Genomic DNA, 17,041 nt, shown 5'->3' on the forward strand with positions numbered 1-17,041 from the left:
AGCCATCGAACTGCCTACAAAAAAGGGAATGAGCCACGTATTTCCCAAATTGTCGAATTATTCCTTTAACCAATTCTGAGAGCCTGCAGGCTGTTATTTCAAAGCAGCATCTTCAAAAGCAATTTTTGGTTGCCTGTTGCTTTCTCTTTAACCATCAGCCTTTTGTACAAACATACGCTTGAATTCTCCACCCATTCTCTCTATTTTCTATTGCTGCTTATCCAGGTCTGGCAGTTTTCCTACACATGGTGAGCAGTAAAATGTAGATAGGAGATCTGTTGAGAACAATCTGGGCAAGACCTCTTTTATCTGAGTCATCTGACAGTTTGCCAGAATCCCTTTCTGCTGAATAGAAAGTCTTTCTTTATGGCCTCACTGAAGTCCCATCAGAGTTTTGTCTCTTTGCCATGCTGCAGAAAATGCCATCCTTTTCTGATTTAGGGTTCTTCGGGGCTAAAAAGACTCCTTTGGTCTCAACTTTCAGTTCACAACTCAGCTCTCGCTTCATCCAAGTGTCGTACACATACAGCCACAGATCCATCATTGATCTTTGGCTTCTGCTGTTTTGTTACCATGTATGAATTATGCTTGAACATGGTGTTCCCAATGGACAGTCCATGATTAGCACAGAAGTCCAATAACTAAGCATTTTTGTGTTCAGATCAGGCAGACTGTTCCCTTCAATCATCCCGCTCTCGGCTTCTCTGGCAATCATGGCCATGTCGAGGTTCCACCGAAAGACTATTGTTACTATTAACATGCTGTCATATACATGCAACTACAGTGCATGCGTAACATTTTCAGACCCCTTCACTTCAAAAAGTAAAAAATATAACATTCACATAACGTCTCCCTTAGAGATAGGGTGAGAAGCTCGGAGTAGAGCCGCTGCTCCTTCACGCCGAAAGGAGCCAGTTGAGGTGGTTCGGGCATCTGGTAAGGATGCCTCCTGGGCGCCTCCCTAGGGAGGTGTTCCAGGCACGTCCAGCTGGGAGGAGGCCTTGGGGAAGACCCAGGACTAGGTGGAGAGATTATATCTCCAACCTGGCCTGGGAACGCCTCGGGATCCCCCAGTCGGAGCTGGTTGATGTGGCTCGGGAAAGGGAAGTTTGGGGTCCCCTACTGGAGCTGCTGCCCCCGCGACCCGATACCTGATAAGCGGATGAAGATGGATGGATGGATGGATGGATAACTATTCAGACCCTTTGCTATGACACTTGACAATTCAGCTCAGGTGTCTCCCCTTACTCTTGAACATCTTTTAGACGTTTCTACACCTTGATTGGAGTCCACCTGAATGACATTGAACTGACTAGACATGATTTGGAAAGGCACACACACCTGTCTCTCTATAAGGTCTCACAGCTGACATGCCTATCAGAGCAACCACAAAACCAGTCAGAATACTTACGTCAATGTGAGTCTGAATACTTTCTGAATGCACTGTATCTTTTTCTCTGGAAAATAAGCTTTAATATCTATTTGTGCAGCATCAGCTTTTATCAATTTGGCAATGTTTTATTGGATTTTTCTTTTACAGCACAACTGCAGATGGTATATTTTGATATCATGTGCATACACTCTTTACAAGTACTTTGCTTTTATGAGGTCATATAATATCCCTACATCTTATGTTTTAAATGGCATTGAATATTAAAACATGGTTTTAAGATCTGGTTTGATTCAATATTGTTTTTACGATCATATAATTAATCTAAACTGGTGTAAATATTATATATATTATAATATTCCTTTAGAAATGAAAGATTACTTTTGTAGCTATGTTCCTGGCATTTTATGTATAGTCTCATGTTGTAAAATGTAAAATGATCATATCATATGACATAATACAGATATGTGAAATGGGATGCCCTGGTAAGCTATTTAAAGCGTGTTTAAAGGGGCCCAGACTATAGCAAATAACACACATTATATTGTAAATACTGTACACTCATATTGTTTGGATGAAAGAGTAAACGTGTGTATATATATATATATATATATATATATATATATATAACAACCTACACAAAAATAAAAACAAAAGAGAAAGAAAAGAAAACCATAACTACCCTAACTCTACCTAAGTGGTCCCAAAACATCTACTCCATCGGTCTAAGTATTGGTCAAATATAAGATGCAATAAGAAAACAATAAAGCAGGTAAATATAGCAGTAAAAAACAGAAATGAATTCAGAGTCACTATTTAAAAGTCCCTAGCCGTTTAGAGTGGGCTATTCAAGCTTCAACATTTTTTTGTAGTAACTGTTGTCTTATGATGTGTCCCTATGGATATTACCTACAATCGCAGTGCCTTTTCAGATGTGCTCATTTGCAACATCTGCACCATTTGACCTTTACTAATCAAATCCAGGATATTAATGGTAGTCTACCGATCAGGCATTTAACCTGCATGCAATAGATTATGCTGACTCCCTGATCAATATTTCATCACTAGCTGATGGTATTTATAAACCATTAAGTGATAATGGATTTATGATAATGATTTGAAAGCATTGTTAATTGGCTCTGTGGACATCTAGTTTTGTGCAAGCACAATAGAAATGCTGTGAACATCTACGAACTGTACTAGGGAAGGTTTGTCACCTTGGGGGTTAATACAAAGTGTCTTTTTCTTCTTCGTTTCTATTTCTGTCTATTCTAAAGGTTCAGCCCATTTCCTTGTCATTCTCAGACTACGTCCATATGTTTTTTCTCCCTAAGCTCTTGACAATTGATCAGGGTATGAAATATAAGACTTCTTAAACAAACCATTAAGATTATGTAATTATGAAGAGCATTGATTGAGATGAAGTTTGGGGATAGCAGTTTTAGGATTCGTCCGTCATCACTTTTCTTGTTTGATTCTCACAGAGCCACCGTGCCTCGCCGAGCTGGAGAGGATCCAAGTGCAGGAGGCGGCCAAGAAGAAGCCCGGTAAATTAATCATTTATCGAAGCAGTACTGTGAAGTTCAAGATATATTTGATTGAAGATAACTTACGTAATAAGGCCTGGAGTAACAGACTAGAAGCTTGAGGAGGCCTATTCAAGAGATCACAAGCGCATGCCTCGGATGAGGTCCTAATCAGCATGGGGGGGGAATTAGAGGGCAGTGCTGGCTTTGGGAAAGATCAAGGCAAACTCGTCCATTTGGCTCCCTGAGAAACTCCATGTGACACTATTTACCCAGCATGCAACATAGCTGTTTTTTACTTTTCAGCTCCAAACCCAGAGAAATGTTTGTCCCTCAGTGAGGCCCGCTTGTCTCATTGCTTGTGCTTACTCTAGTTTTCACGGTAGTGTGTGTGTGGGGGGGGTGATGCTTGTTAGAGAACCTCACTTTGGGTTTGACAAGAGTGTCCTGAGGGAGGCAGAAACAGAGGAGCTCTGTCACCGAGGCTGTCACTACATTTTATACGCCACTCTCACAGCATAAGGAAACAACTCTGCCAACATACTGCATGAAATCACATCCAACAGCTTATGTTAAGCAAACAGGGAAGCTTTCTCTATCTCTGTGGTATTCTCGGGCAAAAAAATCTGCCTCTCTATCCTGACGAATGGGTTTTATTACAGGTTCACAAAGGCGTGTTGGCATTCCCGTTTATTCTGCAGTCATCTCAGGCATCAGCATTAGCAGCTATGTGTGCTGCTAATGGTGTATAAATATTTAAGAACTAGGCATGTGCGTGTGTGCGCGTCCTTGCAGAGATGTACATTCCCAGCTGCGATGAAGACGGCTACTACAAGAAAGTGCAGTGTGACCAAAGCCGAGGGGAGTGTTGGTGCGTCGACCAGCATGGTGGAGAGTTGATGAGCACCAGAATCCATGGCAACCCTGACTGTGGTAATTAGGCGACCAGATATTTCTCACATTGTACACATTAAGAAAAGCTTCTCATGAAGTCATTTTCTGCCTGTAGTCCTTGAAGTCAAATTTACGCAAAACATGGAAATATTTGCCAGTGCAGTATTATTATTTCTTAATCAAGGTTGAGTTTTTCTTGATTTTTGTGCACTGAACTGCCTCAATCATTTATATTTAATAATACAGACACTTTTAGAAAATGGAATTCTATAGGCAACAGATTGTAATATTCTTACATACAAATTATGTTCAGTTTACAATCATATATACTATTGACGAGCAGAAATCCTTCACGTGAGAGGCTAATACAAGCTAATGTTTGGCATTTTTGTTTGATAAGTATCCGTCAGACAACTAATTCTTTCAGTATTAAGACAAAAAATCATCCCTCGTGAATTTATCATTTTCCAGATGAAGTGGCGGGATATTCTGGAGATTTTGGGAGTGGAGTGGGATGGGAGGATGAAGAGGAGAAGGAGGCAGAGGACACCGGAGAGGAGGCGGAAGAGGAGGAAGAGGAGGAGGGTGAGGCAGACGATGGAGGATACATCTGGTAGAACTGTCTGACCCCACGGGGAGAGCCGAGTCACAGCCGCTGGCCTGAAGATCTACAGGGATGGCTCTCTTCTCACAGCAAAAGATTTTGGGACCGGATCGGGAAGGCATGGAGTTGTGTATCATCCTGGTGGGATATGTGGTGCTGGGCAGGTCCAGGGATAAGACGATGACCAGTTTTTGTCTTATATATGTGTAATTGCTTCATTCTCTTGTCTCTGTTTTTTGAGCAACAGAGCTTTTTGTTTTGCCGTCCTGAAAAGCAGAAACCACTGACTGCTGCGCCATAGGTAGCTAAAGTCCATCGAATTCCTATGTTGTCCGACCGCCATCTATGCATATAGAGATTACCAGTAATTTTGTATTGTGTGAACAATTGCTTGAGTATTAGAACCACTGTTCCACTGGAATGAATAGAGATTAGAATTTAAAGGAATAGTTTGACATTTTGGGGTACAAAATGCTTTCCTATTTGCTTTCCTTCCAAGAGTTTTATAAGACGCTCGATACCACTGTTAAATACAGTATAGAGAGCCAAAGTCCCGCTTTTCTACTTCCGGTCCATGGGACCTATCTTTAGAAAAAATATGAACGGGAGTCAATTAGAGGTAATAATTATTTCTTGTTCCATTTTGAATTGCGCCATCCATTTCACAAATGATGTGTGTAAATTTAAAAGATAATTTAACATGTCAAGAGATAAACAATTTGATGTAAAAAGTTAAATAATATTAGGTTTTCTCTGAGATCGCTTAGTGAGCTATGTCTGTCGTGTCGAACCAGAGAAATATGGCTGTCTCCCTGTCGAGCTTTACTGTGTTCTTCCAAGACGAAGGCAGAAGTATCGAAACACCTTTATAAATCGGGTCATATCGAGAGCTGCAGCTACTCAAAGGGAGTGGAGGCAAAATGTGGTGATGTCAGGTAAGTGACTTGGACTTGTAATCCATCTAATTATGTATTTTCCCATAGAATTTTATTAACTATCTTGCGACAAACTGTGACATTCTTGACATGTAAAATCATTTTTTATTTTGAATAACATCATATATGTAATCCAAGTCTATTGGGACCAGAAAATAGTTTATCTTTTACCACTGACCACCTTTCTAATTTTTTTTTTTTAAAGATTGGTCCCATGTAGGCAAACAGAAGGGGTGGGACTTTGGCTGAAGCTAGAACAATGAGACGGTTAGCTTAGCTTAGCTTAGCTTAGCTTAGCATAACGGCAGGACACTGCTCTTTCTAAAGACAGAACATAACTTCTAAATCTCACTAAATAGCATATATCTTTTTTTTTATCTGTACAAAAACCACAGTCTAACAACAACATGTTGGGTTATTATGTACCGAACTGTCCAGGAAGTCACTGCATCAGAAAAAGAAATAGGGCGGCGCATAACATCCTGTAAAAATGCAAATTGTTTTTACAGTTTTTGTTTACATTAATGAGCTATAATGTTTTAATTGGTGAGCTTTGGAGATGCTGGTAGGTGGATTTTGTCGACTTTGGACAGAGCCAGTCTAGCTTATTTTTGAGTCTTTAGTGAATAGTAATACACTGTTGTGTTCACAACTTGTTTCCGCTGCCCTCCAGTGGCCAACCAAACCAGTTATTGCAGCAATGAGCGTAGCTAAGCTAATCATCTCCTGATTGTAGCTTCATATTTATGGTACAGATAAAGAGAAGGAATTTAAGCTCTCATCTATCTTGAAATAGATAGCAAATAAGGATATTTCCCAAAATGTTATTATTCTGTTAAAGCAGATCAGTGAAATGTGGTAATGTATTTCCAAACTGATTCTGTATAAACATCCAGTGTAAAGGATCTGTGAAGATAGCTTCAAGGATTTCAGGTTACTTCGGTTTCAAGCTACCTTTATGATATAGGTGCACCACAGCTCAATGCAGTTTTTAAATTTACATGCTTTACGCATTAAGTGGAAACGCACAACTATACAGGACCTACATTTCCAGTTAGATTACTTTAATTATAACCTGTAGAATGTACTTTAATGGCCCAAACTGCACCTACAGTAGAAACCACGAGTCACTAACTCTGAAATCATGTCAAAGAATGTGCCACTACTATCTTTCATTCTGAGTTTGCAAAGTGAAGAACTGTACTTTATGTTTAAAAAAAAAACAAAAAACAATTGTGTGCATTACTTGAAGTTCTGTGTGTATACTTGAATTCACATTGTATTTTTTTTTTCTATGAGAACACTATTTCCATGTCTTCATCCATGCTATTAGGCCAGCCATTTGGTTGTTTTTAGTATTGCATGTTAGTGAATAAGAATGTACTTCTAGGCTGAGCACTTTACTAATAAAGGCACTGGAGCCAAAGTGGATGTTGACTTCAATCTTTTCCAATTATTATCAACTAGAGAAATTCAATTCAGTGTGTGGTTACTGTACCCCCAAGTCACACAAGGAACACTGTGCTTAGGAGCCTGTGAGGAAATGAAATACATTTGTAAGATAAAGACAGGTTGATTGTCTTTGCTGTAGGGAGGTGGTCAAAAAAGGACATGAAATACATTTAAATTTAAGCTTGTGAGCTAAAAGGATATTTTGAGCATGAATGAACTGCACCCCAGCCTACCTTACATGGAGCAATTTGCCCATAAAAACTAAGCTAGGTGTGTAAATATGAATATTTTGGAGCACATAACTACTTTCTCAGGGCCTTTAGGCCCCCCACCTGGTGTGTAAGCACTGACAACTGAAGATTATTACAGCTAAGGCCAGTCACAGCCCGTGACTGCAAGGCACTAAATAAATACAATTTCATCATCCTCTACAATCATGGGGCCTGCAGTGGAATAAAAACAAGAAGTTGAAAGCTGCAATCTTCTCTCAGTTCAGTCTCTGACGAGCACATGAAAATATTCTGGTGCTTAGCTGCCACCTCATGCTAAAAGAACACATTACAGTGGAGTGGTTGCCAAATTGCATACCACTAAATGACCATATTGTGAAAGACAGCACTGTCAGAGGGCAAACTGATAAAATTAGCTATGAATGGATCTGTTCTGGTTTATTTAACTGCATTTAGCAATTCTGCAGTCGCAAGTAAAAGTCCTGGATTCAATAGCTCAAAGGTAGCCTACACTTTGAGAAATTTGCAACAGTAAAATCTTTAAAATCATTTCTAACGCTGACAGGCAGCCGGTTAAGAGCAGCAGGGATTTGTGTAAAGAGGTCACTTCTCATGGAGAGTGTTAAAAGCCTGGAAGCAGCACTCAGCAAAAGCTGCCGTTGGTTTGACATTACAATAAAGTGAATAACAATAATTAAGCCTGGAGATAAAAGCATCAACGATTTTCTCCGTGTCTGAGAATTAAAGGAAAATATCAGTGATCTGTCAAAAGGAAACATGAGTTAAATGAGCCTCCAATGACCGGTCTGAAACTAAAATGACTCCAAGATTGCTGTACAGCTTTCTGGCTTCACATTGGTCGATAGATAGGCCACTAAGACAACAAATAAGATACAGTGCCTATAGATAAATTCACAGCCTTGCAATATTTTTACAACATTAGCAGTTTATGTAATTTGGATTTTTATACTTTCATGTCAAAGTGAGAACATATCTTTATAAAGGACTTGAGTAGAGGTCACTTTCCACCTTTGGATTGTCTGTCAATGGGTTTATCTTGAGATATATCTCATTCATAACAAACAAGTTCCCCTTAATCAGTTTCTTTAAACCACCTATAAGAGACAAAATGCCTAAACTAACAGATATATATATTATTTGTTTTTACCTTAACAAAGACTACAAGTGTGGGGTTTTAACTGTAGTTATAAACAAAAATGACACAGTGTAAGTTGAGTCAAAAAAAACCTTGGTTTTATTACAAGATGTGAGCCACTCATCAAATAGATCTATCTTTATGTATGCATGTTGTCATCCATGTTTAAATTATTCACACAGATAATCGCTGCAAATATTATTTTAAGTCAATCAGTTATAAATAGCTCCAGTGATTTATTAGTGTCAGCTAATAGGCAGTTACTGTACAAACATTTACATCTGTAATATACATCATTTACAGGAGTTAAGAGACTGGTACACAACACCGTTCAAAGGAAAAGCAGTTTCTTCACATGCATACTGTATCTCAGTAAACACTTAAGATTCCCTGTAAAAAAAAAAATCTGTTTCATATTTATCTTTTTTTTTATCTCAGTCACAAACTTCCCTGCATATTTTAATAAGCAGAATATTCAAAACATGACCCTGTAAACATAGGATGCAGGAAACAGTAAATGGGGTACAATGATTAAATGTTTATGTTTCCCATGATCTATTTCCGGCTTCTAAAATTTGCACAGGCCGTTGTAAGAATGTATGAACATTAGCATCAAGAATGAGATTAGAATTAGGTTAGCACATTTAACATTTGCAAGTGCACTCTCATATCTTCCTAGATAGTCAAAAAGTACATTACCTGCAGCACTTCACCACTGTTGCACAGCCTACATGTTGAGATATTCCTCAGGCTCTAGATTAAATTAATAAATAACCACCAAGTAAATTTATATTATTGATAAATTTCCATTAACAGTCTCAGAACTACATACACTATGTCCTACTCTCAAATACAGAGGAGTAAGATTGTCTCTGCTACAGTACAGTTGGTCATTCTACTTTATTGCTTGCCGACATTTTAAGTGCAACACATTATTACAGCCTTCACGACATAATAAAAGCAAGGGCAGCCATTGAAGGTCCTCATTCGGTATGAACATTTTATCTTTGAGTTCTGTACTAAACACTTAAAAGATAAAGATAATCAAGAATCATTTATTATTATATTAGCTGCCTTCAAAATGTGAAATCACTTTGGGTCAACACATAGGAAAGGATGCAAAAATAAACAAGCCAATTCCATAAAGACAATGAAAGTGAGAAGACATTATTCACAGCACACCCATCAGTGATGAGGCTCAGCTTACTCATCATCTTTAAATCGTTATCATTGAATCTTTGGGATTTATCTATGGGACATGCTGTCTCTTCTCCTTTTTGGTTTCTGAAGAGGATTGGGGGTGATGTTATTTTGGCTCAGTGCTCAGCATGGAAGATGTCTTTTGTTGAAATCCAATCTCTCTCCCTGCTTAACCCAAAGGCATTAGCATACATCTTTGGCTATATGCTTTGAAGGCAGTGGCTGCGTGACATTACATAGAATAAACTAAAATGAATCGTCTGTATTTAGTTATATAGATTTTAAAACCTAAACTTGATGTCAGCTAACCAAACAATCTCACAAGTCCTTCATTTATATCACTTGCTTCCTAATAGAGTCCAACTGGAGTGGATAGTTAGTCCATATTAAATAATGCAAAACTAATTTGTACGTATCTAAATTCTTGCATAATGTATATATCTGCTCGTGTATTGTAATTAAGGTATGTGACCTTTGGCTGTAACCTAATTAACTTGCCATGGAGTTAGACAACTCAGTTAATTCTCACATTAATAACAAAAGTAAGACAGTTCACCATGAACCACTTTTAAAAGTTTGCATAGAAACCTTTAAATCCGGAATAAAGCATTAAAAAGAATACGTTCTTATTAACAATATAGTTTGAAATTTGGGCTGATTGACACCGGCAAAGAGACAGAGTCTTTGTCATGCTTCAAAAAAATATGTGTCAAGAAAACCCCTTCCGGTTAAGCTTCAGTGCTGCATGTCAGTCGATGTACTGCGATAACCATCTGAAACCTTCCCCGTAGCCTTGTCTTTTCAACACGCTGCACATGAAAATCTCCAGCGGCCGGGCGTTCAGCTCCTTTAAAGAGACATTTCCCTGTCGATAACAAATACAGAAAAATGAGGACGACAGTCGTCAGGCAGGCGCCAGGACATGTGCCCAAACACAGATTAAAAGACAGGGTCCATGACACGCCTACCTTTCCGGTAACTTGACCATCAAGAGCAAAAGCTCCTCTCAGTCCTCCTTCGCTGATGGCTTCAGGGCGGTCAATTTTATTTCCCAAGACCAACACTGGTACATTGACAATGGTCTCGTCCCCTAGGAGAGCCTGGGAAATACAAGGGCAGCACAATCATAATCAATCTAACAGACGGTCAGTGCTGCCTGGTGGAAACAACTTGCAACAGTGATGTTTGATCTTACATCGAGTTCAGTCTTGGATTCTGAGAGTCTGTCGTGGTCTGCACAGTCTACAAGAAAGACGACTCCATTCACAGCTGGCAGGTAGTTCTTCCACACTCTTCGAGCTGTCAGCCAGGAGAAAAGTGTTTGTGAAAAGAAAATGCCTTTGCAGAAAAATCCTGCTTTACAATGTGATATTTCACCAAAGGCTGTTGTTGCAGCAAAAGGCAGAGATAACGACTTATTTCTATGGTGTGTAACTACTGGGAAAAGTGGAGAACAATCTCACCTTGTACATGTCCCCCCAGATCAAATGTAGTAAAGGTCATCCCACCAATTGACAGCTCTTCAGAAGCTTTGAGAAAAAGAAGATCAATTTTTATTAGAGCAATTACTTGGCCCTTTTCTCTACCCTATATACAGCCTGTACTACAATACCCTGTGGAATAATAGGAGCTATAATCCTAACTAAAACATACAAACAAGGTGACCCATCTTTGTTCTAACATGTGAACCTAGGATGGAACACTACTATCTGAATCTCTCCTTACTTGGATGCAGAGTTGGCACGTGTTGGCCAAGTCGGTCATCTTTCAACATGTGTAGGAGTGTTGTTTTACCAGCATTGTCCAGGCCCAGGAAAACCAGTTTCCCTGACTTTTTGTAAAGACCTGGAAGAAATATTTGTGTGCATCAATAATGTCCTGGGTGAAAACCAAGTCCTACTTAATCCCTGGGGGTGGAACACAACCAATACAATAACCCTCACTCGAGTGCTGTACTTGGTTCTAAGGAACTGGGTACTTTCCACTTTCACTACCCTGGATACATTTCAGAAAGAACGTTCCATGGTTATAAATTACATTACATTTGACTTAAGGTTATTTTAATCAAGCCCCCTAGTCGTTTGCCATCATTTTCACAATGTTGCAGAAAAAGACAGTACTTACCTAAGAACTGTAAAACATTACTAAACCCCCTGTAGATCCAGTCGAATAAAAATGACATCTTGGCGGCCTTTGAAAAAAAAAGAAAAGAAAAAGGTCAGATTACTATTACATGATTACATGCACTGAGTAGCCAGAAAAATAGAAATACTTGCCTTTACAATGCATATTTTTGCTTCTATTTCTATTTAAGTGAAGTAGACACAATATTAGAAACACATATCAACATAACATAAGTAGTAGCTAGTAGTTTATACAAAAGCTACTCATGAGGTTGTGTTTATTTGCAGAACACTTGACTTTTTCACAGCAGACATTTTGGCAGAAAAAGCACAGGTGTTATTGATTGCATTACAAACGACAGCCTTCCATTTAGGTGAGCTCACTGTCGTGGCTTAGTGGGACACTTGTTACAACGGATCCATCGTTAACTACACCTGTTTAACCCGTGCTTTTCCTGCTATGACAAGTCAACATGTCTGCCACGAGAAAGGTCTGTCATTGCATAACATTACATCACACATGTAACACCCTGGTCTTGATATCTGTGACATGGCACTACAGCTGCGCCCACATGGGTAGCAGGAGGTTAGGTAGTTACCTTTTAAGTAAAATGTAATGTTCACAACGCTTCACAGATCATTTCGCTAGATCCAGTGTCTCTCAAACATCTCTGTTCATTTCCACGTCATCGGTAGCTAGCTAAGTTAGCTAACGTTACTTTCTTATTAACAACACCGCTACATCGATAAATGGCAATTACAATAGCAGTGTAACGTTCAAACTATCAAAAACACCGAAGCAGGTGTAGTGTCTGTTAGTTAGCTTGTTTCAGTGTGCTAGTGAACTGACATAGCTAGCTCGGTTAACGTTGATGCTTCTTAGCTAGTTAGCAGTAGCATGTTGGCTAACGTTAAACCTGTGGTACTTTCTAGAGTCTGATCCATGCGCGTCAGGGCAACAACGTTTAAAGGAGTAGCTACAGACTGTGCGCAAACTCATTATGAACTGATGCTAACCGCACAATGTCTTTAGATCGAAAATGTTTTCTAACTTTAGCGTTAACTGACTTACCCCTCAGCACTGACCAGTAGCCCAGCGCTCAGTAGTATTTGTCTCCTTGGAAACAGTCAATCAGACTTCCGCTTCTTCTTCGTGTTTTAGAAATCGGCGTTTAGCATTAATTGCATTAGCGCCGTCATCAGATGGTTTGCTGAACCAGTACCAATGATGGAGGAAGCATTCAGATCCTTTACTGAAGTAAAAATACTAATGCCACACTGTAAATAAAGTATAATTAGAAAAAGCTACCTAAAGTATTAAGAGTAAAAGTACTCAATGCAGAAAATGCCCCCTGACTGTTATACTATTATGATATCATAAGATTATTTTTATGCATGCATTAAAGTAAAAACAGGATTTTACTGTTTACTGTTGTACCTAGTTAAGGTGGAGCTATTTTTAAAACTATTTTGTGTAGGGCTGAAACTAATAATTATTTTCTCATGTTATTATGGTAGCTCATTTTATCATAAAGCTTTATTCCAGGCAGAATTACATTACTTTTAAGCACGTTTAGAACAACATTTTGTGAAATCAAGCAGTTAATGAAGCAGACCATAATGCAATCAGAGCAGCTATGATTTCATACAGATGTTTTTAACCCGCTAGATGCATAAGAACAGTTTTTTTCTAATCACACTGTGTCTAGTGCTTATTGCAGCTCATTGTTTATTCTCTAATTCCAATCTAAAGCACCCCATTGGGTTTCACTTAAAGCCACCTACTTTAATAACCAGTAATTTGTACTGTTATGTATTACATTTGAGGAACACTGAATACATCCTTTACTGGAATTGCCCATACAGGCAGTAGGGCAATTAGTTGTCTATTTCCACGTGAATTGTTGTATGAGGTGCTGACCAATTGTTGGTCTTATTTTGAAAGATTACAGGCAGAGCATGATTTCTTACCCTCTGTTTATTCCCATCAGGGGTCCACTATCCACTGATCCATATTCTGTAGGTAACATCATGTCAATGTGATAATGATAGTATGTAGTATTGGCAATATAATCAATACAATACACAATACCCTGGGATTAAGTGTAGTTTATTGTTATGTTCTGCCAAGCTTGACATTATAGGCTACTATCCAATATTTAAAATGTAATTGTGTCACAATCATACAGCAAGCAGTTTTGACAGCTCTAGACATTCAAGTCTGAACAAAGAAGAAGCAAGTAAAGGTGACATACATCAAAACATAAATCCAATCCATCCAGTTTGTGCACTGCTTTGATGTGTTGAAATCAAATGATGATGAAGAAAGAAATGAAAGAAGGAAGGAGTGTTTCTGCTCAGATCTTTCCTCTTACTTCTCATAGTAGAACCATTTGTCAACTAAAAAACAAATCAGGCATTTTTTATTATCATCGAGTAACAACATTGTTGAGTTTCTGCAATAAAACGCATAAATGTACAAAACGTTCACCTGAACTTGGGATGGGATCTTCGGCTCCCAAAGCACATGCCTGTAAGAATAATTGCTGTTATTTTTGCTTAACAAATGCTTCTTGGAGGTCATGAAAACATATTTGTGCAGTTTAGATATTTTGGACTCATTTTATCAGAAACTATGTTGAATGCGAAAGCCATGAAATGTTGGTGAACTAAAAACCAATACCCTTATGTTGCCAAATGAGTCATGGAGTCACTAACGATCTTCTCATTTTATCTGAAGGCTTTGTGTGTTCAACATGCTGTTATGTTCATCATCTCTTGTCTCATTAAACAAGGGATTAAGCTGGTTACATGAATTTAAAAATGAAAAGAGACTTACAGACTTAACCACAGCCTCTGCGTCCCCAGCAGAGCAGCAGAATGGACTATCTGAGACACTAGTGTTCATGCTGATTCAAGAAAGAGAACAAACAAAGAAAACAATTGTATTCACAATCGCAATGTTTAAAAAATATATATTTATTTAACAGTCTATTATCTAATCAGCTACAGTATTTGTTATATTAGCTAACAGGATTAAATAGTATTTGTCACATATACTGTCATGTAGGCTACTGTTTGCATATTGGAGCATGAATGCACACCAATTTAATTCGCCAGCGTTGGTCCTCTTAGAAATCAGAGCCTTCCAGAACTCGTTGGTGCTCTTGACTGTTTTAATGGCAAAGTCCTGGAAAACACATACTTTTTATTCACATTAACCAAAAGACACATGTTCTTCATCTATGTGCTCAAAGAAAGCATCAATATATCAGGTAAAATGAAGTAGACATGGTCTAAAAAGGTTATTAAGCAATCTGAAAAACATTTCATATCTAACTTCCCCTCTGAAATGTTTTATTTACGTTAATATAAATTGTTTTAATCTGTTAGTTGTTTATTAATTTGTCAAATCTGACCAGATATAGAAAGAAAACAAAAGTACGTTAGGTATTACAAGCTGTACCCTGTCCTTGAACTCTCCGTTGAAAGCAAACTGGTTTTCAGGTTTGCCATCTGGGACTTTGTATCTTTTGAACCAATCAACAGTCGCCTCCAGGTATCCAGGCTTAAGTCGTCTTACATCATCAATATCTGCAACAGATCGACAACAACAAAGGCAACTCTAAATTTCAGAAAAACTTGTAACGGATGGAAGATTTTCCAGCAGTGCCAGCAACTATTATTACAGGTTGTTCATACCGTTGAAGTCGGCGGCTTCAGGGTCCTCAATATTGATCACAATGACCTTCCAGTCTGTCTCACCCTCATCAATCAAAGCCAGAGTTCCCAAAACCTTCACTTTGATTATTTCTCCTCTAGAGCACACCTAGAGTATCAGAGGCGTTTCAAAAAATAAAAAAAGGTGTGCAAACAGTTGAATTTTAATCTGTCTCTTCAAAGCCCATAATCAGAGTTGTACCTTATTTCCTATGTCACATATATCAATAGGATCATTGTCTCCACAGCATCCTGTGTCGCTGTCCTTGTGGTTGGGGTCTTCCCATGTCTGTGAAAAGAGAATGTTCATGTCTGATGTTGCAGAGACACGATCTGGTTTCCTGTTGTTTGAATATCATGAGTAGGACTGACCTGTGGAATAGCTCCATAGTTCCAGATATAGCCTTTATGAGGAAACACGTTCGCTACATAACGAAGATTCCCCTTCTTCATATCTTGTTTCAGTGGATTGAGAGGATCTTTGGTCGCAATCTGAGAAACAGATAAACTGTATCACTGTATTATTAAAAAAACAAACTTAACTAGAACATTAAAAAAATAAATGAAATAAAATAAAGTCATCACTGTGTATCAAATCTTGATCTCTTAGCACAGAGATATGGTGTCTCTTAGCACGTATGCACTGTAACAAGTAAAGACAAAAAGGATTTATATCCATGACCAAAGTAGGAGCATGGATCATCCGAAAATCCTAGATTGTGTCATGTATATATATATATATATATATATATATATATATATGGAATTGTAAAAAAAAAAAAAAAAAATGCATATAGGCCTATATACCTCCATCTTTGCATTTGTCCATCTTGGAACCTCCACAACGGCATGAAAAATATTCTGCAAGATGATCAGAAACACGTTTTGTTACACCGGGATGAATTTTCTGTTTTATTCTATACATATATTCTATACATTACATATATAATAAAACCTAATTACATTATATATATATATATATATATATATATATATATATATATAAAAAGTGAGGGACAGATACGTACATGTTTGTATAAAAAATATTTTTCATATACAATGGCCTCTCGAATCTGTGAAGTGAACCTGTTGTTCACCAAATCCCAATGCAGTAGTGTGTTACAGTACTAATTTCTGCCTGACCTAAAGTTGAAAACGTCAGTTAAGGTAGCAAACTTACTATGCTTGCCAGGTAGTACAGGGACAAACAATCTGTCCACTACTGAAGACAAACTGGTAATAAAAAGGGTACAGGCACAAAAATGCAATACAAAAGCAGCAGCACAGACTTCCACAACATGGCCGAATGGGACTCATATTGGTCAGCTTGAGTATATAATTGTACTTTTGAGGTTGTTGTAAGGTGTACAACCAGAGGTTTCAAAAGTATTCACATTCAATACTACGGTAGAAGTGTAGGTACTAGGGTTTAAAAAGACTCCTGTAGAAGTTAAAGTATCAACTTAAAAGTGTAAAAGTAATGTAAAGGGAAGAAATGGAAAAAGGCCATAATGACTATAATGTTATGTTAATGTTGAACATTTTTGCATTTATGCCTATTGAAAATGAACCCATTTTTAGTAAAATGCAAATACGTTAAAGAACCATATGTGTCCTACGAGCAGAAGATATGATGACTAGTTAACTATAAGTATTGTAATGGTGCAACAAGTCAAACTTCAGAGGCATATTATCAATAGGAGTAACAAGGCTATTTTTAAAATGTAAGGAATAGAAAGTACAGATAATTGCATGAAAATGTGAGGAATAGAAGTAAAAAGTATGTTGTAAAATAATTACTCCAGTAAAGT

The 17,041-nt window shown here is 38.0% G+C and overlaps 3 protein-coding genes across 5 annotated transcripts in view; 1 reads left to right on the plus strand and 2 right to left on the minus strand.

Moving 5' to 3' along the window:
• Positions 1 to 6,775, plus strand: part of LOC116670771 (testican-2) — a 39,899-nt gene extending 33,124 nt beyond the window's left edge. Inside the window, exons 9-11 of the mRNA XM_032501435.1 lie at positions 2,875 to 2,937; positions 3,712 to 3,849; positions 4,282 to 6,775. Coding sequence (XP_032357326.1) covers positions 2,875 to 2,937; positions 3,712 to 3,849; positions 4,282 to 4,427 — 347 coding nt within the window. The 3' untranslated portion in view covers positions 4,428 to 6,775. The remainder of the gene's footprint in view (positions 1 to 2,874; positions 2,938 to 3,711; positions 3,850 to 4,281) is intronic.
• A 1,488-nt stretch (positions 6,776 to 8,263) lies between these two features.
• On the minus strand, positions 8,264 to 12,669 carry sar1aa (secretion associated, Ras related GTPase 1Aa). 3 transcript variants are annotated; one of them, XM_032501478.1, is made up of 7 exons: positions 12,583 to 12,669; positions 11,512 to 11,584; positions 11,113 to 11,232; positions 10,851 to 10,916; positions 10,583 to 10,686; positions 10,356 to 10,487; positions 8,264 to 10,252 (listed from the first exon to the last, which is right to left on the minus strand). In XM_032501478.1, exons 2-7 carry the CDS (start codon positions 11,567 to 11,569, stop codon positions 10,136 to 10,138), a joined length of 597 nt encoding a protein of 198 aa, XP_032357369.1. In that variant the 5' UTR covers positions 11,570 to 11,584; positions 12,583 to 12,669; the 3' UTR covers positions 8,264 to 10,135. The 3 variants fall into 3 exon arrangements, with proteins under 3 accessions (XP_032357369.1, XP_032357370.1, XP_032357371.1); XM_032501479.1 differs by having other exon boundaries at positions 11,512 to 11,578; positions 12,583 to 12,665; XM_032501480.1 differs by lacking the exon at positions 12,583 to 12,669 and adding an exon at positions 12,110 to 12,447 and having other exon boundaries at positions 11,512 to 11,578.
• A 935-nt stretch (positions 12,670 to 13,604) lies between these two features.
• The window catches only part of ppa1a (inorganic pyrophosphatase 1a), a 4,071-nt gene continuing 634 nt past the window's right edge, over positions 13,605 to 17,041 (minus strand). The window contains exons 3-11 of the mRNA XM_032501471.1: positions 16,038 to 16,091; positions 15,603 to 15,722; positions 15,433 to 15,519; positions 15,213 to 15,339; positions 14,977 to 15,104; positions 14,615 to 14,700; positions 14,350 to 14,419; positions 14,002 to 14,041; positions 13,605 to 13,910 (exon numbers count right to left, since the gene is read on the minus strand). Of these exons, the coding sequence (XP_032357362.1) occupies positions 13,882 to 13,910; positions 14,002 to 14,041; positions 14,350 to 14,419; positions 14,615 to 14,700; positions 14,977 to 15,104; positions 15,213 to 15,339; positions 15,433 to 15,519; positions 15,603 to 15,722; positions 16,038 to 16,091 (741 nt within the window). The 3' untranslated portion in view covers positions 13,605 to 13,881. The remainder of the gene's footprint in view (positions 13,911 to 14,001; positions 14,042 to 14,349; positions 14,420 to 14,614; positions 14,701 to 14,976; positions 15,105 to 15,212; positions 15,340 to 15,432; positions 15,520 to 15,602; positions 15,723 to 16,037; positions 16,092 to 17,041) is intronic.

Source organism: Etheostoma spectabile, chromosome 21 (assembly GCF_008692095.1).
Source record: "Etheostoma spectabile isolate EspeVRDwgs_2016 chromosome 21, UIUC_Espe_1.0, whole genome shotgun sequence".
Taxonomy (NCBI): domain Eukaryota; kingdom Metazoa; phylum Chordata; class Actinopteri; order Perciformes; family Percidae; genus Etheostoma; species Etheostoma spectabile.

Bases quoted from the DNA above. Each gene is read 5' to 3' on its own strand.
- sar1aa (XM_032501478.1), bottom strand. From the start codon at position 11,569: ATGTCATTTTTATTCGACTGGATCTACAGGGGGTTTAGTAATGTTTTA. The intron at 10,488-10,582 runs GTAAGATCAAAC...TGTATTTCCCAG, and splicing joins AATCCAAGACTGAACTCGAT to GCTCTCCTAGGGGACGAGAC. The intron at 10,253-10,355 runs GTAGGCGTGTCA...TGTTATCGACAG, and splicing joins ATGGTCAAGTTACCGGAAAG to GGAAATGTCTCTTTAAAGGA.